Source organism: Pseudopodoces humilis, chromosome 16, assembly GCF_049639895.1.
Source record: "Pseudopodoces humilis isolate 2021_Gansu_Grassland_sample_001 chromosome 16, ASM4963989v1, whole genome shotgun sequence".
NCBI classification, from domain to species: Eukaryota; Metazoa; Chordata; class Aves; order Passeriformes; family Paridae; genus Pseudopodoces; species Pseudopodoces humilis.
The window spans coordinates 5,477,987-5,501,375 of NC_142215.1; the positions used below are offsets into that span (position 1 = coordinate 5,477,987).

Genomic DNA, 23,389 nt, shown 5'->3' on the forward strand with positions numbered 1-23,389 from the left:
AGAAAAAAAAAAAAAATTAAGTGGATCACTTATGGTATTTAGTATGCAGACTCCTTCTTTGCAGTAGGGCTGAGGAAGTGATTGGCTAAATAAAATTAGATCCATTAAAGCAACTGCAAAGTGCCCTGTTCTGTTAGAATGACTTGCCAAAAAAAACAGTATCTCTGATCACCCCCAGTTCTGGAAACTCCAACATTTACCTGACAGCTCAGTCTGGGGGCTTCACTCTAACACCTGAAATCTGAGACTTTCAGTGACTCATCTCTCAGTCTTTACAGCAAGAAAGATCAGTTCATGTTGACAATCACTCAGATGCCCTTACCAAAGCAGCACCATTGCTCTGAGCCAGGGAAGGAGCAATGCTGCAGTTACACTCCCTATTTTATCCTCTGCTTACAGCCTGTGGTCTTCTTCACTTGATGACAGGATTAAGTATCCACATCATGAGAAAAGAAGCGTGACACTGACTGAAATCAGAAGCATTTCTTCAATTAGTTCCATGTGAGCAAGTCCTTGAAGCTACAAAGGCTCTACGCAGTGCCACAGTTTAAACAAAACCCAACATCAACTGGAGAATCCATGCATGATCCAGGTACTGTACTTACAACAAACACACAAAGCAAACCTCCCAAAACAAAACAGATAAACAAAAAAAACCCAAACAAACTAACTAAAAAAACTCCTCTTCAAAGAAGGATGTCAACATGGAATCTATTAGATGAACATGCTTCCTAATGTATTTTTTGATCACTCATATTAAATGAATTTGTAGTTTTCCCAACTCTTTGCAGCTCAGCAGTTTCCTTTTTGAACAGAGTGGCCCCTTATCAGCATGTCTGGCTCAGTATCTGATTTAATCTCATCCCCAATGCTCATGTACAACTCAGCCACAGACACTCCAGCCTAAATTCTATGTAGGCAACTAAATATGTCAGCAGTGCAGGGATTTAGATACCAGACAAACAAGATATTTAAGCAAAAGCTGTCCTTTTCTTAATCCTTATTTTCTGTATTATTAATGCAGAGCTTTTAAGGGTCTTACTCTCAGAAGTTTATAAACTAAACAGGAATCTTTTCAGTACGTAAACAGTGGGTAATGACTAGTCAATATTGGTAAAGTTTAAAGACCATGTGTATTACTGGAATCTATTTGTTTTCTCCTTTTCAGCTTACATGCCCATTCCCTGATAAGTGTGGAAAATGCATGTAGTCTTTCAGAGAAACTGCTTGAAATGCAAACTGGTATATGCCAAAAACAATCCCACTGTATAATTTGGTATTCTGAATGCTATTTTTTGGTCAGTGAGCAAATGCAGTGTTTGAGAAGAACTCTCATGCGTACACAGAAAACATCCAACAAAGCAGAAAAAGTCATTTCCACGTCAACAGAACTATTATCTAGGAATATAAAAGTATGGAAGGTTTAAACTGGGCTAGCTGTGGCTGAAGAGCTTCTACATATATGATACAGCTGTCTGGAAACCAGCCCAAAAATTTATGTCCAAGAGTAAAATATGGATTTTCAGAGGAACACTGTTCAAAACCAAAGCAGATAGTGCGTGTTTTCTGATCATTATTATTACGGCAGGCTGAAAACTTGCAATTAAAATCTATGATGACAACATACAAGCAACTGACAGAAATCCCAATCACACCAAAATGCAATCTTTACTGTGGGAATGAGGTATAAGGTGGCATTACACTCATCACACCCACAGGTCTGCACCACTTGGGGGATGTAAGACTGGTGCTTGCTATGGGAAGGGACAGGGAGGGGACACTACCTGCTCACACTGCTCCTCTATTAATCCTTGGAAATCTTTGTACCTCTGATTCCCTCTGTGATTTTCCCTTTATTAGATTTTTAGCTGGGACTTTGAATTTACTTTTATCAATAACAATAAATCTGAGCAGTCTCCTTGGCAATGCAGGAAATATGGCACTGCTCTAGGAGGGCTCTATTATGGAAGCCCATAATTGCTGCACTAATCATTTATGAATGGCTCAGAACAGATAATTAATCTTTATGTCTCTCATTTCATGATCAGAAATTATGCTATTTTTACCTAAAATGGCTGCATCCTTTTGCAATTTGGTGGGTCTATTACAGCATAATACTAGGATATTTTCAGCACTGCCATTGAAAAACAATTTGTCATTTGCTTCATGAATCAGGCTCAAAGCCTGGGTTATTTTGAATATAATGACAGACTGAGTAACCTTTTACTTAAGCAGAATTTCATTCTGTGCTATGCACAAGGAATGTGTGTCACATACTCTGTATGAAAAGTCTTTGAATTGCAGAATCAAGAACCTGCGTGTCTCTTCCAATGTTCATTATCCACCCACATGCTCCTGTTTGAGTACTGAGGGAGAGGGGGCCAAATCCATCACTGATGCAACTGCTTTAGCATCAGCAAAGTTTTCCAGAGGGTAAATAGCCTTCTGGGCTCAGCTCTTTCCATGAATTCTGTCCATATTCACATATTTCTAGATGGAACTTTTGGCACACGGCAAAGCTCGGGCTGCTCTGCTGTGCTGCACTTATTAAATCCAATTAGTCAGCAAGGTGCAAGTTACACTCCTAATTCCATATGGACCTACACATTATGTCAATTTAGACATGGATTTCTTTACAAGTTACCTTTCATTATTGACAGGTTTTGGTTTGGTGTTTTTTGGGGTTTTTTTTTCAAATTAAGTTCTTCAATTCCTTAAAATACTGCTCTCTGCTGTGAGCATTTTTTTTCCAATTCAGGGTTAAGCAATGAATTGAATATAGTCCTAAAATAGTACCATGATTAATCATGGGCTTTCTCCTTTGCTCCTTTCTTTAGGAGCAGCATTCTCTTATGTAACAATGCCTCCACAAATGTAACAATTCCTCCACAAAGGAATGGGGCAAGAATGTTTTCTCTCTACCATCTTTCCTGCCTTTATCAATAAGTTATCTTAAAAAAATGAGTGTGTCAGCAAATACACAACACACAATGCTGTGCCTATGAATTATGAGCTGCTGTGAGATAGGGAGGGGAATTAAAAGGTCTCCAGAATCCTGGAGATGATGATAATAAAAATAATAATATCCAGGCAGTTGCTACAGAGAAATATCAACCTCCTAGACTTTCCCCAGAGGTACAATATAAAGTTGTGGTTTTAAAAGGTGTTAGTGTCCACTGCTGTCGGGACCAAGCACAACCTGAGGAACAGCTCAGTGGAAAATCCATACTTTTCATGGAGTAAGAGCACCAAAAAGGTCATCCCAAACTGAAGCCTCAAATAAGCTCCAAGAGAAAGCATCTCAACCCAGCCCCATTTCTGACAAGCTTTCTCTCTTTCAGGTGACAGCCTGCAGCATCACCCAAACCCACACACCACATCAGACCCCCCAAAATCTTTCAGTCTTGTTCCAAACTCACAAGACACCTGACAGAAGATGGAGAACCTTTGCTTTGCAGGTGCTTTGCAGGCACCATCACTTTGTATCAACTCTTATTTTTTACATATTCCTGGTGGAAAAAACACTTAGCATGATGTGCTGTTGTAAAGTTATCTGTCAGATTGCTCAGGTCTAATGGGAAATTAAAATCTCCATCCACTGGACCTTCCCACATACTTTTGGCAGTCAAAGCCATTTGGTATCTCAGTTCCCTGAGGCAGGTTTCACTGCTGGAGAGATGAATGGGATGATTTACTTCTCCTTTATCAACTGACAGTTCTGCACAAAGTCTATCATTTGCAATATATTACAGCATCAAATGCTGCAAAACAGAAACAAAATACCTGAAAAGTCTGCTGCCATCAGGTCCACTGCCTTTAAAACTTTGACTTGTAAGAAGCCAATGTCCTTTATGTCACGAAAGGAATTCTTTACACACTGCAAGGAGAAAAGTGCAAAGATGTATTTTGCTTGCAATTCAGTAAGAAACACAGACTATTGGACCAGTAAGCAACTCATCAGCAAATTGGTTAGGTTGGAAGCAACTTCTGAGATCATCAAGTTCAACAATTAACCCAGCACTGCCACACCCACCCCTAAACCATGTTCCTAAAAGCTACATCTACCCATCTTTTAAATACCTCCAGCATCAATGACTCAACCACTTCCCTGGGCAGCCTCTTCCAAAGTCAAAAACCCTTTTGGTGAAGATATGTTTCCTAATTTCCAATCTAAACCTCCCCTGGCACAACTTGAGATACACTTACTCTTTCCTGACCAGCTTTTGAGGACATGGAAGCCATCTACATCAAACAAAGCTTTATTTCCCAACATTTGAAAGTCTAGAAAATAACCTCCCTAAAGAATGGAATAAAGCTAAGTATATTATTATCTTTTCACTATATTCAGTGTTTCATTCCCCATGAAAACCTCCTAATACAATTCAAGTTTGCAAAGAACAGCATTAGTAAAAAACTCAGCAAATACAAATAGCCAAATTGCTTGGGTCTATCTGCCCTGTAAATCTTGTCATTCAAAATGCAGCTACTCCATTTAATAGTTTTCTTCGGTAGGGGACATGACTGGAGAAATTCTTTTTTTCCCTGCAATTTGGACTATTTAAAAAAAAAAAAGAAAACAAAACGAAAAAAAAAAAGAAAGGCAAACTCACATAACGCTGAGAAATCTGTTGCCGTTCATTGGGGTCTCCCAAAGGACAGACACACAGATCAGAGATAGACACTCCTGTACATGGGGCAACAGCAATCAGCATCAGCAGGGACCCTGGATGTCTTTCCAGAGGCAGCTCCAAGCAGTTGGTCTGCTTTGTTGGCAGGGCAGTAATGTCAACGTGGCACCTTCAACGACATTGCCAAGGGTTAATAAGGAAAAGGAGATGGTAAAAAAAGAAATAATAAAGCAATGTTTATATTGATTTCAGCAGCAAGCAGGGACCAAAACTTATTGCTTCTTCAGGATAGAAAGAGTGGGGGGAAAAAAATCATCCCAAAATTAAACATGGGAAAACCAATTAGGCAGATTCTACTGCACTTAGTGTCAGAATTTGCTTTCTGGTCTGTCTACTGGTAAGGGGAGGTAAAAGGTTTGGGCTGCAAGTACAGGAGGAAAACTTAACTCTCACTTCCCGGCCTGCCTCACTTCCCATCTAAAATCCCCCAGTGTTTTGTGATGGATTTGAAACACAATTTTATTTCACCTGGGGGAAAAGAAAAGGGGCAAATGTAAAATTTAAAACATTAGCCTAAAATAGATTCGTTTCTTTAAAGCCACATACTCCATTTTATGCTACATTATACTGTATGCCCCAATCTCTTTTACAAGCCTTACTAGAGTTACATTTTCAGTGTACTGTTATATTTCCCAAAGGGAAAGATTGTCTTAAAAGTCACCCCACACCCATTCTTTGCACGTAATATGTATCATTAACCTGATGCTTCTCCCAAAAATAAAAATAAAGAGGATAAAAGAGAAACATTCATAAAAAGACAACAATAAAATATGAGTATGGGCTACAGCAGAGAGATCACCAGGCAGCCAGTTACACACAAAGGGAGTGGTTAAATGTAACAAAATGTCTAATCACTTGGCTCAGCTAAATTCCTTCTACTTAGAAGTCCAGTAAATGGAGTGGAACTTTCTTGAACCTCCGTGGGGCTTGGCTTGTAAGAACAGGCTGAACAAAAGTTACTTATGAAAAAGGGTAAAAAACAAAGCAAAATAAAATAAAACAAACAAAATAAAAAAAAAGTAAAAGGAGAAGGTTTGCTGCCACACTGCAAGAGGAGGAACATTCCTCAAAGGGACGGGCAGTGGATGATGGAGAGTGAGGGGTTTTGCTTCACTTAATGCCTGCCGACAAGTTTTTATTTAAACTAAACTTGTTAAGGTGTTGTCTTAATAAGCTAAAATTCCACTGGGTTCCCCCAGGTGGGTTTCTTCTGGGTAAATGGTGCATGTAGTGTTCCTGATTGATCCCATTCCAGTAGTAGAGCTGGAGCAGTTTATGCCCATCTGCTATAAATTGCATGCTTTCCGCTTCTTAACAGCCTATTTTCTGTGAATGCTAAAGGGGGAGAAAAAAAAGGAAAGGAAAAAAAATCTCAAAACATTTCAGCCTGAGAGCCCAAGAAGCCGTGTTATGAAGTAAAAGCCACTGCTCTGATGAGTTTCTGAGTTGTCCAGTAGCTGCGTGTATTAAAACACAACTCCTTAAGCTTCCTCTGACCACAATCAACCAGAATGACTTTGCCTTAAGTGGGCTCTTTTCTCTCCGCTGCTCTAGAGGTACAACAGGTTTCAAGTTTACTCTTATTAACTGCTTTCAAGTGCTTTGAAAGAGAAGGAAAATAAACCAGGCAGAGTACCAAGACGGCTGGGAGCGTAGGCTGCCTCTCAACACCATTTCCAAGTGTGAGAGGTTGCATTTAAAGCTCATTGCTACGCCTAGACTCTTCAGAAAAATATGACAGGAAAAGTTACAGCAGGAAGGAAAACAAAACAACAACAAAGAGAGAGAAAAAGACCTTATTTCTTTCTGAGAAAAAGCCCTTATCACTTCCATACTGGAGGTCAACATCACCTTGGCTGCATTAACGCCGCTGATGTCTCAGGCTGCAGCAGTTTCACTGATACTTTGGGTATCGGCACAAAAAGGGGGGATGTATCCTTATCCTGGAGTTTAGTTTTTTGGGTTTGTTTGTTGGGTTTTTTTTTTCCCAGATGCAGAAAGTGAAGGAAGGAGAGGGGAAATCTCAAGGTCACCCAGCTGGTCTGTGATTTAGCTGGCAACAGAGGCCATGTCTCCCACACCAGCATTGCATACACCACCCACTCAACACAGGCCACAACTGGGAAAAGCTCCAGTTGCTTTTTATGTTTAAAACTTTCCACGGAGTAAGACAGAAAACACAACTAGTTCAGACAACAGTGCATCTCCCACCAATAGATAACCTCAAACTCTACCATGTGTCAAGGACAAAGTTAAATATAATTCTATCTTGTTTAGCAAATTGGAATTGTTTCTCTTCTTAAAATAAATTGATTTGCATAAGGTTAAAGAAAAGATGGAGTATAAGGGTGTGGGGGTTGAGGGATGCACATGTGGAGGGGAAAACAGCAGGAGGTGGAGTGTAAGTATTTCTTCCTCAAATCATGTCTGATTTCTGTGCAAACTAACTTTCCTTAAAACATCTGCGTTCACTCAAGGTATGCCTGTATTTTCTTGTGAGGAGCAGAAAAGAAAATCCACATTTGCTCTGGCAAAAGGCTTAAGAAAAAACAAAAAAAGACAATCTGTTTAATTTAGGTTATACAACAAAATTGACCAGACTTCAGAGAATGCAGCTTGGTAAAACAATTAGACATTCAATTTAGTATATAAATTCAGCAATTTCCACACTAACACTTCCACACTATTAAAACTAGTCTAATGACTTCCCTCATTCTATTGAAACAGAAACTCTTCCTTCTTTCCCAGCTTTCTATCTGCAAGATCTTATTACAGATAATTATTTTACAGGAAAGCAGTAAGAGACTATTGTGATGGGCACAGAATCAAACTAATGGAGGTAATCCACTTTTGTTTAAAATCGCCTGCTCTGAATGCAAAGGGCAAAACTCTCAGAACATTTGTATTTTAGGTGATACAAATGATCTCCTGAGTTAAATTCTCGACAGTAATCCTATCTTAGGATAGCTCTGCTTGTTGTCATCTTTTGCTATGCAACATATTAAATTCAGACATAATCTTTCACACAAGTGGCTACACACACAATCTGTAGGGGCTTCAGTTCTGTAAGTTAAGAATACATTGTGCACACAACTGTATCACTCTTCTTTCTTCTAACACATTTAATTCGATTAATTAAATTCTTTCCTTCCTCCTCCTGATCAGTATTGAGGTCTAAACCTCTATATTAGCCTCTAATCCTGTACAGATTTAGTTTTCATTTAAGAATGTTCTTCTGACTTGAAGCCCTCACTGTAGCTTCCTTTTACCCCATTTTTTTTTTCTTTTTGCAGAGAAATATTACTTGAAACACTACACAGTAAATTTGGGATTGAAATATTTATCAGGAAATCACATGTTAAAATTCCACTAAAAGGTGCTGAGGTTAGCTTCTTCCTAGCCATGGAGTTATATTTTATTTTCCCATTCACAGTTAATCAAATTATGACAGGAATCTTTAAATATATATAAATACATACAAAAAAATCTGTACACAACAGTGCCATTTTACCTCCTGCAGACTTCTTGAAAGCCCTTCACAAAAGAGAACAGAATCAGAGAGTACAGAAAGATGTATCTATGATTAATACCTGAAATTTCAAATGCCACAAGTGTCAGGGAAACAATTAATAAGATCTTATTGTGACAATGGACAAATTTTGTTTTTTTCTGATTCATCCTACAGCCTGATAAGATTTAAGTGCAGGTTTTGGTTGCAGCCATAATGGGGATTTTACTGCTCCATCCCAACTGCACAGCCTTTAAAAAACAGGTTGTTTCTTATTGCAAAGACAGTTTCCTGGAGGCATTCATCATAAAGATATTGGATGCACTCCAGTCTCAGAGCTCATGGTCTTAAGTTTAGCAATTTTTGTAGAATCTCTTTCTTGAGGTAAAAATGTGAAGGAAAACCCTTCAACATTCCACAGCATCTCTTTTTCCAGAATATATCTCCTAATGCAGAGACACTCTCTAACAACCTGGCATAAACAATTTAACTCTGCCTGGACAAATTCTGCACACGTTAACACCTTTGTTTATTCATATACATTAACATCTTCTCCTGTTTATAGCATGCCTCTTATCCCACAGGACACAAAAAGCACTCAATAAACATTACTAACAGTCCTGTGCAGACTAAGTAGAGGGATTATTTCACCCAGCACCAAAATGCAGCCAGCCCTCAGTGTCAGAGCTGCGGGATTTTAAGTGAGGAAGAGTAAATTGGACCCAGCTGAAACTGTAAGAAGACTGCAGGTAGGCTGAATGTAATAATTTAGCTTGTGATATACACTGACAGTGAGGGTTTGTTTTGTGATAGAAGGGTGACATGAAATGTTTCCTCACTAATTCAGAAGCAAACACTCCAGGTGTTTGTGTTCAGCCCCAGAGGTCCAAGGCATTCCTTATTCTGCATGTTCCATGTTTCCACAGACACTTCAGGTCCTATTTCAAAAACAGTATTTTACCTTGAAAACAAATTATGCCTGGGAGAAGAACAATATTCCAGACTCTTAAGGCATCTGTACTATCTGAAATCCTGGGTCTAAAGGAATTAATAGGAATCTTTATGTCACAAAAGTTCTGCAGTCAGGATTATCAGATTTGACTCCACTGTGAGCACCTCTAACTTCATTTAAACATTAAAAACATGCATATATTTAAAGGTTTAACCAACACAGTTGGAGGTTGAACAGGCTGGAAGGGACCATAACAAATTCCAACTCTATTCATAAATTGACCACAAAATTATTAAGTCAGATCCAGAAAATTTTGCTTTTTCCTTAAAGCCATGCAAATTATTTGATGGCAGTTGGCTGCACTGCTGTGTGTAATGACCGAATATAACCCACAAAGAATATTTCTTACAATGATGTTGTGAAATCCAGAAATCTCAAAACTCAACTTGGAAATCATGGAGACAATAAACATGGCACCTCATAATGCTGTTTTTCCAACAGAATCCTTTTCCAGATTAGACTGCATTTGAACCCTTCATAAAATATTATTTATAGGGTGTCAAAAAGTTTCTACACTGTAAAAACAATACCTGTTATTATGCACTTGGTGTTTACCTATTCTTGCAATTGCTCTTCAAAAACTAGTGCATTTTTTCCCTTTTTGATGCTACAGCCAATTTGCTGTGCTTAAGACAACAAAAGCAAAAACATTTTCTCCATATAGACATCAAAAATAAATTTAAACATAGAATCACAGAATTGTTTGGGTTGGAAGGGAACTTAAAGATCATCTTGTTCCACTCCCCCTGCCACAGGCAGGGACACCTTCCAGTAGACCAGGCTGCTCAGGGTCCCATCCAACCTGGCCTTGAACACTTCCAGGGATTTACCCTTAAAGGTTTACCTTCACTTCAAGGTAAATCTAGCACACAGACCTCACCAGTGCTGAACAGAATAAGCATTTCACTGGTAGTTTTTGCCACACTAAACACCACCTGCCAGAAAGCAGTAGGAAAAAAGTGGGGGGAAGCCTAGGGAAAAATTAAAATAAAGGAGAAAAACCTAAGGAAGAATTGCTCCAGCATCAGAGACTGACCTGAGGCAAGCTGCAAACAGCTCTTTATTTCTTAACTCTAAACAGAATATCAGAAGTAATGGAAGTAACTGTGAGAATGGAAGGAACAGATTCATCTTCAGTCACTTCTCCATGTGATGAGCAAGAGCACTCAGCCAGAAAGAATTTCCTGCTCTGCAAAACCACAAACATTTGTAGAGCCAAAGGGCATTGTTCTTCTCAGTGAATAGTCTCAAATTATTTGAATGCCTAAAGTAAGAGAATGTTCTTCCGAGTTACTGTTATTTAGTCAGCACATTGTGAAACCCCAGCCAGGTGAGAGCAGCAAACAACTGCAGGCAGGGTCCCACCCTCAGGAAATTTAGAGTTGTGGCAATGATCCTGCCAGCAGAAGAGCATGGACAGACCAAAGAGGGTGTCCAGTAAAGTGAATCGTTCCTGGTGCTGCTAAATGTGCCCAACACCACAGATGTTGTGTGGGGAGATGGGTCCACAGGATAATGCTGAAAGCTAAAGGAAGGAAGAGAGAGGCACTACTAAGAATAAAACACTACAAATTCAGATAGAGTAGAATGGAATTAAAGAATCTTAGAAGAACACAACATCAAAGTGCAAACAGAAAAAAAGGGCATCACTCTCAAAGGAGCACAAAATCCCTGGGCTGCCAACAGCAAACCATATAAAGATGTGCAGCAATATCATCACAAAAATAGAGAAAAATCCTGCCTCTTGATCCCATTGAGCTCCCACAAGATTTTGGGGTTTAGAGGCAGCTTGAGTGTCTCTGCATTCAGATTTTGGCTAAGCGATTACCCATTAATAGGTTTTAATAAACATAATGTAAATATAACCTGGACATGACTGGAATAAGGACAGAAAAATGCATTATGATGCCAGTAATGAAAACAAATTGATTAGTTTAAAAAAATAAAATCAAAATAACTTTATTTTTAGTGCTTAACCCATTCTCTCCCCCACAAAAAAATAAAATCTAACTCAAATCCAACTTACGTTCCCAAAAGCTCCTCGTGCTTTTTGTTATCCTTTCTCCACACCTCAATGTCCAATATATCCTTCCTGTCAGAGAAGTAGTGAAAGTCAAACTGTTCCCTCCACTGAGGATTTGCACTCTTACACAGTGTCTAGAAAACATGCAGTTATAATATTTACTTTTCTTAAACAGTACTTATTTTCACAGTAAATCAAAAAGAAAAAAAAAATCAATTCTACAGAAAAAGGCTGGATGTTAGAGCATCATGTGCTAATGTCATTCCAACCAAAACTCCCCAGCCCATCACATATCATCTCACCTTTCTAAATATTCTCTTTCCTCCCTCTCAATAACAATAAATATACAGTCATTATCAGAATGAATGGCTGGGAAAATTCAGAAATACAAGGTAGACCCCACCAGCTCCATTTCCAGTGGACTGTGGTCATCATTCATCATCACACACTGGAAGAAATCAGGAGTAACCCTTTTGAAGATTATCACCTGGAAACAGGTTTGAATGAACTAAGGAACCCAAAGAAGTATTTTTTCACCCTCCTGTGTAAAGCAAACAGCTCAGCCTTGCAGGTTCACATCTTTGGGCCATTAAAGAGACACATAAAAAGGGACTGTAACAGGAATAACATCTACTTATTCTAAAGTAACTAAACCATTTGTTATTTTTCAAAACTATTTTTCTGAATGAAAAACATATCATGACCTTGGTTTGAGGTCTGATGTGAGGGACAAAGTGCAGGTTTCAGATGCGCCTACATCCAAACGTTATGTTCTGTGAACTTGCTCTGTACATTTTGTACAGAGGAGGTTTGTTTTCTCCTCCTCTGCACTTCCAGTTCATGACATGCAGAGCTCCTGCTCTCTCAAAAGAGTATTATTTTAATTATACCCTTTCTTCTTATTAGACTTTCCAGATGAAATGTGGTTTTTTTGGGAACCCCATTCATTTCTTGGATCCTTATATAACTGAACTGTGTACAGATAAACATAGCCTAGAAGAATAAAAATTAATATCAAAACTGTGGAACATTTTATCTGTTTGGGGGGGCAAGTTCTGCAGTATGTAACATATTTTTCAAGAAATGTACTTTAAAAGAATATTAATTCCCCTGCACTGGAAACCATTTCAGGTCTACTTTTCCAGCAGATCTAACCACTGCAAGCTCAGCTTCTGTATTGGCAGAGAATAAAACACACGTGTGATGCATGTAGCTTTATTTCATTTCATATTAATGTCAAACATCCATCAACATGATGAGTATGTTAAATGCACAAAACACTGATAACACACAATATTTCTAACTTGCTCTTTCTCTACTGGCATGAAAACAGAGCAAAATGTTAATGCTTCTGGTCTGGTCTCCTGGTTTTGAATTCACTTATCTAAAAGATATCAAGAATAGTTCCATCTGAGGTAGCAACACTGGTAAAAGAAACACCAAGCATCTTATTGACTTCAGACAACTTAAGGAAATCCTTAATACTTACCTTGCTCTTGTATCTTTGATCTCCCAGTTTGAGGAGAATAAAAATCTCTGCCAAGCCCCCTCTGGGCATGTTCTTCCCCTCCAAGAGGGTGATGGTGACCAGCCCGTTCCACAGCTGGTTCTTGCGCAGAGACTCCGAGAGCCGCATGTTCCGCATGAAACTCGACTGAAAAGCAAGGCAGCAACACAAAATGTGTCAAGACCCAAACACATTTTCATGCTCACGTTAACTGTGCTATGAAAGCACACCAGGAGTGAGAGAGATGCTTCCCTAATGGCAAGCAGGCAATGGAAGGCAGTAGGATGTTATGGATTTTCTTCCCGACTGTACTACGGTCCCTGTGAAGGGATGGTGCTCAATGTCACAGCAAAATCAGCAGGGTTCACTTAAAACCACCAGAGAAGTCGCCTTCAGCTAACCTGGCTGAGCTCTGGCAAGAGCAGACCTCGAGTACTGAGAGCAATCTGGTACCTTGGCTCAGGGAAAGGCACAGGAGAGCAATGGGGAACGGAAGAGGGGAGAAACTAAACTTGAAAATGTCTCCAGCTACGTCCATAAAACGCAGGTCTGTCCTGTCTGGGGAGGCAGCCCAGGACCATAAAGCCCACAGCCAGGTGAAAGGCTGAGCAGCATCTTCCACCTCCTCCATCACTCAGCCACCCACTGCCCGCCTTAGCTCTTTGCCCGCTGCCTCTGCTGTTCCTGCTTCCAGAAACTGAGCCCACGAATCAAAAATACTGATGCCTGCTGAAAAAACACTGACACCACCAGGCTCTTTATCTGGAGTTATGGTTACCTGGTAGCCACATTTGTTACCTTCGCAGCTTCATCTCGCACAGCACGGCTGCGCTAACAGTTTGCTAACTGGCAATATTTTATTGGACAGAGGATGATTAAATAGGCCTTTATTTGGGGGGAGTGAGCTGGAAACATTAAAACTCAAGGCTATACTCTTCTTCCTGCAGTAAAAATCCTGCCATATTTTATTCTCCTGAAGCAACTTTTAACTCGCCACACTTTGGAGCTTCAATCATGTCATGTACAGGTGGGAGCAAGACGGAGGAGAAGATTTCACAAGTCACTTTAAAACAGGACGTGTTAGCTTTAAAAGCAAGTAAGAAATGTTGTTGCTAAATAAAACGATTGCAAAAGCACCTGATGCCTGAAGATTACTTTTTATGGATCAATTACCCAGCAACAAAATTCTTAAATCATAGGTGGTGAACTCACAAAATTTTTAGTTGCTTTTTACTGGTTAAAATACCGAATTCTGAATCCCACAAGCATATTAATATACTTCTATTTAAACACCCCGTTTGGCTTTCCTGGCACAATGGGTAAAAATTCCTACCTTTAAAAAGAAAATGAGATTTTGATTCATAAATCCAGCTGCAATGTAATTTCTTTTCTCTCTCTTTTTTTTTTTTTTAAAGTTCGTCTTTTGGGCCAAAAAGCTAATGCATGACTGTTCCCATGGACATACTTCAAAGTCCCAGCAGATATACTCCTCCCTAAACACTGCAACTATTTCAAAATCCTTTTTATAAAAAAGGGAGTAATGTCCACAAGGGATCAAAGGGCATTCTACAGTCTGGCAATCGCCTTAGAAAAATGGCAGTGCTTCCATGAAATATGCCCTAAAATAATTTTGCAGCTTGGTATGTCCTAATTTCGAATTGGATGTTTATCTTGGAAAGGCTTCTATCTAACTTGTCCATAAAACAGCTCCACTTAGCTCTATGAGCCCTGTGAAAATGGAATCCAAAGCTGGCTATTAAGGGGGCCTGGAGATTGCTTCCATATGGCGTAACAGCATGGGAGTGGAGGGCTAAGGCCTACAGCAGGCGCTGCTTGGCTTGAGCTCCCCATCTATCCATGGACACTCATTGCATTACACCATAACATCTGGATTATTGCTTGTAATGTCCCTGGGAAATATCCACTTCCCATCAAAGCCTTTATCTATCTCGCTTGTACTTTGAACATATTAGTATTTAACATAGTCATGTTTGATGTGATGTACTCGCTGCTTTAGGAGCAAGGATTTTTCCCTCCCCCCTCCTGCTCCTTCCTCGGAGGAGGAAGAGGTATTTGATGTCAGTTCACAAAAAAAAAAAAAGTAAAGGAAAAAAAAAAAGGCAGATGAAGTTTATTATCCACGTTACAATTTCTTTTAAAAACAAAGCATCCAGCTCTCTTCAAAGCTTCCAGGCTGAGCACAAAAGACAGTTGTTATCACTCAGTTTTCGAATCAAACTTGGATTCTTTTCTTTTTTTCATCCAGGCCAGTATTTTAGGGATTCACTCAGCACTGGGGACCTTCCTAGCCCAGCTCTACAGCACACATAACCCCACCCTTGTAGCTGCTGGCTTGACAGTTCAAAGGATTTTTGGGAGGTACCCAAACCAGCCTGGATCCCACACAGCCCCAGGAAAAATCAGCACCTGCACTCAGCATTACTGGAACACATTGCTATGCGCCAACCTTGACCTCCCAAAACAGGTGGCCCCAACCAAAGAGCTTTCTGCACCCCCTTCTCTGGCTGTGCAGCTGCAGGAGCACCCTGAGCTCCTCTCAGAAGAGGGGTGTGCTGCTCTCCAGCCACAAGGACCTGCAGGAGATCCAGCATCACCTGAGACCATCCCACTGCAGAGTGGAGCCAAGATGTTTGCAACTGGTTTTGGGCACGGTGCTGACCTGCAGCAGCTCCACACAGAGTGCCCCCAGCTTCCCACCACACCCCGTCCAGCCCTGCCCCTGCACAGGGCTCTCTCCAAAGCGAGCACAGGAAGGCTGCTTGCCTTACACCCCTGCGAGACACAGCACACGAGGAATGCTCTGCATTTCCTGGACATGCCCAGGTCGCCCCCACAGTCTGCTCAGCAGGTCTGGCATATTTCCTGTACCTCGTAGCACCAAAGAGCCCCTCTGTACTTGCTCCGTGGCCACCTCTCCAGCCTCCCCAGGTATTTGGCAGGCTGTTCCCCTGACCACCCTGATGGAAATCCCGGTGAAGCAGGCAGTGTCTCAGATTCCACTCACAGTTTCTGGAAGGAAGCACGTCTGGGGAAAATCAGATGTGTGGTAGACCCACAGACCCAGGCCTTCAATGAGGCAACTTTAGTGCTGCCTAGGGAAGTCTGCACTATGGAAAATGCCTCCCAGGTGACAAGAAAATGATATCGCCTTCTTTATTTTAGACACCTTACCTCCTTTCTGATACCCCACACCTACTCATTTCAAACTGATTTACACAGAGCTAATTGATTAAACTTCACAGCCTCCCTCTGAGTTGGCAAAACTATTGCAGAGCAGAGCACAGAGAAGCACAGCCATTAGTCAAAGTTACTTGGACAAAACAAGCACTGAAAAAACCACCCCAAACACTCTCCCTTGCCTCCAGCCACCACTACCCTAACCTGCCTTCACAACGACACCAGAAAAGCCAAAACCCTAGTCCATTCTGGCTTGAAAATGAGGACATAACTGCTTAATCAGTGACAATTTTGAGGTGTTTTATCAATTTAGCTCTTTCTTTTGCTGTTACCTCCCAAGCTCCTGACGCCTCCACACTTTGGTACTGCAGCTCCTCCCCTGCTGAACCTGAGCCCTTCCCAGCTGGGCTCCCACGCTGGATGCCAGGTCCTTCAGGCCTCTCCTGCTTTATTTTTCTGTAAGCTCTCTGCTCACACTCTGGCTACATCCCAGACCCAAGTAAAGGTGCCTTGCTGAGGTACAGAAAAGTTGGCTGAAGCTGGGATCAGGCTACAAGGCTGGAAATTAAGAAACATATGATTTATGGTGGAAGCTGGCACATATCCCAAGTACAAGGCATTGGACAAGCTTGCTTATTCCTTCCCCTCATCATTTCTGAAATCAAGGTAGCCTTGAGATCAGAATTTGAGGGCTGTCTCTAGACAGAGCTCTAATTTTGCCGGGGCTCTGTGTGCAAATAAGCAGTAACACCATAAAGGTCACCTCTATGAGCAGTTCACTGCTGTTAAATGGATAAAAACTGGAACTAAAGACATCCCTCAAACAAGCCAGCCAGGAAAAAAAAACAAAACAAACAAAAAAAACCCCATAAAAACCCAAAAAACAGACAATAAGCACAAAAATACTCAGAGATCCTTATTCCTTAGAACAAACTAGATGTTTTTGAGTCTAAGAACCCATGTTCACTGCAGATTTTGGGACTGTAACTCATCAGATAAGTAATGAGCAATGTCTGAAGCCAAAGTATGGCCTGGTCATAGAGCAGGACCCTGCCACAAAAAGACCAGAAGATGGTTCTTCTCCATCTGCTTAGAAAGGACACTTGCCCAAAAAACATCCCACAGTTCTGAACAGAAAAATTAAAAATCAGCACTCACATCACCACTCTCAAAATCTTGTTCCTGGTTTCAAAATGAATATAAAAGTTTTTCACATCAACTTTCAATTTTTTTATCACTTTCTGGTCCTCGTTTAAAAAAGAAGAAGGAACAGGTGGGCTATACTCTGCCTTCACAGAGCCAAATACAGGAGCTGAACAAGAATGACAGAGCTTTGGAGGGGAAAGAACTGGCTCATTGACCCAGCTTCACAAAATCCTTTAGGAGCTCCAGTCTCCCTGATAACTCCATTTGTCTATAATCTCCCTCTATAGGCACCCAGCAAATCCCCTCTGGTGCATCAGGGCTGCTTTCAAATCTGTCTCTTTTCCTGACACACACATACATGCCCCAAGTTCAAACTTGTTTTTGAAGCAATAAAGAGATGCAGAAAAATTGTACATTTAAATGACACGGTGAGGTGGCCAAGTGTGAAGTGAGCCCATCTCTCCCATCTTTCATTTAAAAGGATGAGACAGGACAACAGAAAGCCTGCTGCAATCCCTGTGAAGAGGTCAACGTCAAAACTGGGCCACGTAATTTGCCATTTGAGAAAACAACAACACACAAATAGGAGGACTCTTCGGACCTCTCCTCATTAGGCTGAGAAACCATTTTTGCAGAGGCACTTTCCCCTTGGGAAAGAGGAGAGGGCAGCGGGAAAGGCAAGTGAACCAACACGAGATTGGCACCACGAGGCGTGACCCTGTGGCGAGCGTGTCCCCGCGAGCGCCCGGAGAGCTCCGCTGCCCACGGGGGACTGGGGGAGAGAGCCAAACACAATGAGGCAGACAAAAATGAAACCTAACAGCCCACACAGGGAAACAAAAAAAAAAAAAAAAAAAATAGAAAGGAGATTGAGGGATTCTCTCCTGCGATGAGATGCTTGAGGAGCCCTTGGGTCCGGTCAGCCTTTCAGCCAATTTATTCAATCAGCTTAGGCTATCAAGGTGGCAATTCCATCGCTTTTGTTTCAGGACTGAACTGCTGCAGGTCAATCCACCCCAAGCAGACCTGCTTATCTGCCTCCTGGATGTTCAACACTTAAAGGTTATTCAGCTGTACAAAACTGGAAATAGCATGCAGGGCACTCAGGGTGAGACTCAAGCCACCCGGGACAAACAAGGGTACTGAGCATCAGCATGTTGGGCTCCAGCAGAGAGCTACCCCTCCCTAACTCCCTCTGTGCCCCAGAAAGGAAAGCAGAACAGAGGGGAGAGCTTGTCAATAGACAGATATGAGTGAAAACATTAATGCTGCCTAATGGCATCCTCTTTCCTTTGCAATGCCACCCTCCATGAGGAAAAGAAGAAAGCCACACTTGAAAAAACAGCTCCTACCGAGGACAATGCTGTTCTCAGCTCCCATGAAAAATGAGGGATCTGAATGTGCTGCCCATGTCTTGGGAATCCGCCCAAATATGCAACGATTCCCTTCCAGCAGCAGTGAAAAATATATACTGCGTAATAACCAAGAGATACCTAAATCATGCAGTTCAACAGCTCTTGCTCCAAAATGATTTAAAAGACCATACTGAGTTGCTGGAATCCTTCCTGCATAATCCCTGTAATGACCATGAGGCTACTGGAGCTGGACTGGAGATCCTGTGCTGACACAGTTTCGGCTGCTGTCTGAAATGCAGCTCTTTCTTCAAAAAGCAAGGGAGCTCAGAGAACACACATGAACAGAGTACAGTATCCACAACAGCCCACACGAGCCCTGCTGCCAGTCTGACATGGAGCTGCAACAGGTATCAATGCCATCAACATTTGGGGTAAATTTGGGAAGTCAGCAAGAATCCCGTGATTAATGTGAAAAGACTCATTTAGGACACTGATGTGCCAAATCTGCATTAAGACAACACAAAATGGTCAAATTAGAGGATAATCAGATTTCTTTCATGTAGGCAATACAGATTAAAAAACAGCTGTGAAAGTTATATTCATTTTGTCCATCCTTAAAATAAGTCATTTTCCCTGTATTTATAGAAGAGGAAAAGCTAAATATTACAATAGGGGTCAGCTGCAGTTCAGCACATAAAGAAAAAAAAAATCCCAGGAAAACTATTTCAAATAGAAAACTTTTATTTGCTTAAACCTGGAGAGAGGAAATTTAGATGTCTCAGTTCAGCTGCTCAAATGGAAAGTGTACTGTGTTTTCCTCCTGCAGCACCCAACCAGAGTCAGCTCAGGAGCCAAAAAACAGACAAGCTTGTGTATCCATTACAGAGCTCTCTCCATTTCCCCTGCTCTCCTTATCTCTATCTTTATCTTGTCCAGCAGCATTGTTTTCTACCCCATCATACTCTCTGGCTATTCTTCCATAACCTCTTGTGCCTTCCCTAGACACCTATATTCCCCATGCACACAATTTTTCTTCCTAGCCTTTATGTTCTGCCACAAACTGCTAGTACTGCTTCCACAGAGCAGAGTTTCCTAACTAAAGATGGTTATTGATGTACAGTACTAGTGTTTTAGTGCAGTAGCAGAATCAATAAACCAGGAAATACTGCTTTGTCAGATTTTTTCCGGCGCATGCTGGGAAATAGTTTTTACTGCCTTTGGATGGTCACAGAGGTTTTCTTTAGAGATCACACTGGAGCATGAACTGTGTCTTCCCTAGGAAGAGCTGAAGCTCTCCTACCCTCTAGTGACTGGAACAGAACAGAGCACAGGGTTTAAGCTTTTTTCATTTTAAACAATTCTTTTATGTCTCCTACCTCAGCACCACGCTTCAGCATCTCTTAATTTTATTTTGAAAGGTATTAAGGCACAAGACAGAGTCTTGTGAGATGAAAGGATGACAGCTAAAGGTCCAAAAACACATATGAAAAGAAATTATACAAAATGAAATGAGATATTGCATAAAAACAAAAAAGAAAAAAAACCCTCAACAGAAAAAAAAAACACCCCAAAATTTCCAGTTACAGGAACCAAGAAAGAATTTTGGCTATTCTAAATAAAAAGAACCCGAGTTTAAAAACCTGACTCCCTTTCCCAGGTCCCAAAGCCAAGCAGCATCCAGTGACAGCTGTGTGAGAAAGATGGGGATGAAGCAACACTGACCGAGCCAGGGCACAGTAATTTCCAGAGTTTTAGTTAAAAACTAAAGTGATGAGCTCTTCAGTTATTCCATCACTATCTACCAAGTGGCATTCAGGGATTCCTGGCAGCTCTCTGCTCCAAGCACTGCAATATCCCTGCAATCAGGGCTCCAAAGGCTGTACTTTGCGCTTCTTCTGTTGACAAAAACATTCTTGCTGGCACAATACCTGAGATGGTTGGCTCCTCTACACAGCACACCACAGTTGGAATGAATAAAACAAGAGGAGGTTAATGATTCAATCTATTTAGGCACAAACCAGTAGTTACAGAGGAAAAATATCATGAGAACACGCTTATCTTAAGAGCCAAATTCTGCTTTTCAGAGACTGAGACTGTACAGCTCTCAAGCTGGGTATTGGGGCTTGCACTGTCTGTATCATTGTTATTTACTCAATAGCAAATTAAGGCTTTACAGAACACATAAAAAGCCACAGTCTGTTTCCTGAACAAGTTAAAATCTAATGCAAAAATTATACAGGAATATAAAAGTAATGGAAGCCTGCAGGGATCCTACAGGAGACCAAGGGAAGCAAGTTACATGGACATGTGGCAACACACAAATCTTGGAAATCCTGTTACAATGGAGGCAATGAAGACTCCCAGCTCAGCTTCCATCCCAAGAACAAAAGAAATTTCAAAACCCACAGGGGCAACCAGAAGAAATACTGCCTCACAAAATTCCACCCATGGTGAGAGGCAGCCCCAAGGATAGACAGGGATCCGGGAGAGCCTCATTCAACTCCTGCACCAGCCACTGTCTGGGTGCTCTGGAACAGCTCAAACCCTCCACAGCTCCTTCCATTTCAGTTGAATTTACACCCCTTTTACTAAGGAAAGAAAGTTTGTCTCCCTTTCTACAGCTTTTGGTGAATGGGGTCTTACGTTCACTTGCCACTAGACACTATTATGGCACCTACAATTAGAAAACAACAGCAATTTCCCATCACGATGAATAGAAAAATCAAAAAAGAAAAGGTTATCACAGCCATCACATTGTGAAAGGTTGCCTCTACACTTGTGAGTTTTCCTTTGTTTAGCCTGTTTCAGAGGAGGGCACAGATTTTGGGAGGGGACCTTCATTTTCGTTAAGTGGAAAAAAAAATAAATATGGATTACCTTGGATGAAGTTCGTTTCTTTCGACTTGACCATCTCTGTTCATGACTCCCCATTATTGTACCAAAGAGAATCCAGGGAAAGGAAACAGGTAAGGAGTAAAATGGGGAAAGTGTTTAGTAAAATAATTCAAACAACAGCTTGTCAAATGAGTTAGAAAAGCCTATTACAAAATACAGGGCTAAATCTACAACTGCATCTCCATCTACCTTCCCTGCCTCATGGAACATAACAACCAACATGCTCAAAATACCTGCATTGCACCAAAAAAAGAGGCAATAAAAAAAAAAAAAGTAATTGAGAATAAAAAGTGGAGGGACCCAGAGCCATTAGTAAGAAACATGGCTTATACTTTTGGTGCCATCTGGTTCTACAGTAAGCTAATTTAAAAAGGGGGAAAAAAAATCATCGTGCTGTTAAGTGCTAATGTGGACAGAGCTATTTCACTGTTCTGATTCCTTTGGAAATGGCTGAGCAATCTGCATTTGAAATATGAGGGCTTAAAACATTGTCTTTAAAAAAATTACAGTGTGCACCAGCTCTTCTATCATCTGCACTCTGAATGTTAACTAAGCACCCAAGAGTACCAAAAGCTGCTATTTAAACCAATAAGCTTTGTTTCACTGGCTAGGTCCACTTTAGCCCAGGCCTTACTAAAAATCCTAGAATTCCTGAGGTTCTTCTGACTAAACTAACTTTTTTGCTGAAGTAACTTTACATTTTTGCTTCACCCTTTCCTGCAATTCAGTTACACATGCCAACAATGCTGTCTTGTAGAAGTTAGAGGGGAGTTCACACTCCAAATAAAAACCATCTCATAATATAGATGTATAAATACACCATTATTTTAAATATTGCCATTCAGCTTTCAAATAATCACATAGTGAGATAAAAATAACTCTATTGTTACCTTGTTATTAATTAAGACTTCACAATTCTGAAAAAGGCATGTATTTGAAAAATAAATAATGAACAGCAGATATCCCACATTAGCTTCTTCTCATTTTGCTTTCCAACCCCTTGAAACATTTATGTTTCTATAAATAATCCCATTCAGACTGGAATTCCACACCTATAATTCAATAATGTGCTGTAAACAGCAAGTTTCATACTCAACTCTGCAGAAAACTTGTAGAAATATTTTCTCTTAATATGTATTACACATATTTAAAACTAGGTCTGGTTTTTAAGACAGTCCAAGTAATTGCCTGATCTTGGGTATTCTCCACCCCTTGCTGGCCAGGAGCAGGATTATTCACCAGTATTTGTGTGCTGCACACTCTGTATAAAACACTAGGAGAAAACTTTAAAAATAGAAGCAAAAAAGCCACGTGCAGAACCTGAAATTTTAAAAAAACTATTAGCTTCAGTTATGGTGTTCCCAACCTCTGCCCAGCTTCTCTGGGTTTCTAACAATCACCACATTTCTGCATCAGTAGCCAAGTTCAGTTAACTCAGTGAAACTGTCAGTGGGAAGATCAGGGTTTTTCCAGCAACCTCCTCCTCTCAGCCTGGTGCTCCTCCACAGGACAGTTTAAGTCTTGACATCCACACTCAGTTTTTAGATTTCACCTGGATAAGTTTTTTCATTGTTGTTAAAAAAACAAAAAGGAAATATAATAGCTTTTCTTCAACCTGACCATTGCAGTGCTGGACACATGGCCAGAGCACAGAGAGTACTGCCACAGTGCACATCTCACTGACACGACAGAAGCATCCAGCTACAAATGCCTACATAACTTTAACCCACCTAAATACATGGGTTGTTTTTTTTTTTTGAAGTTATGCACTATCTCGATTTCAATATTGAGTCTCAGAGGATGAAAATAAAGGTGGCATTTCCCAGTAAATCAGATTATGCCAGCTCTTCTTTTCTCCCCCCCTACAAATTCCAGCTACAAATTTGATTTCCTAAGCCACTTACATTTCTCTTGAAGTCTCCTTGCTTGACTGCTAGACTCAAGTTTAATACAATCACTCCCATGTCGTCTTCTAAACTGTTGGGATCTTCCAGTTTTAAAACCTGTTCAGTAGTTCTACACAGCAACAAAAAAAAAGAAAAAGAAAAAAGTTGTGC

General features: G+C 40.7%; 1 protein-coding gene across 4 annotated transcripts in view; it reads right to left on the reverse strand.

Annotated features, from left to right (window-relative positions):
* Window positions 1–23,389, reverse strand: part of MCTP2 (multiple C2 and transmembrane domain containing 2) — a 117,659-nt gene that overhangs the window by 58,855 nt on the left and 35,415 nt on the right. For all 4 annotated transcript variants that reach the window (XM_014251359.2, XM_088063114.1, XM_088063113.1 and 1 more), the window contains 6 exons: window positions 23,237–23,348; window positions 21,315–21,350; window positions 12,721–12,885; window positions 11,235–11,365; window positions 4,611–4,797; window positions 3,784–3,877 (listed from right to left, as the gene is read on the reverse strand). In XM_014251359.2, the coding sequence (XP_014106834.1) occupies window positions 3,784–3,877; window positions 4,611–4,797; window positions 11,235–11,365; window positions 12,721–12,885; window positions 21,315–21,350; window positions 23,237–23,348 (725 nt within the window). The remainder of the gene's footprint in view (window positions 1–3,783; window positions 3,878–4,610; window positions 4,798–11,234; window positions 11,366–12,720; window positions 12,886–21,314; window positions 21,351–23,236; window positions 23,349–23,389) is intronic.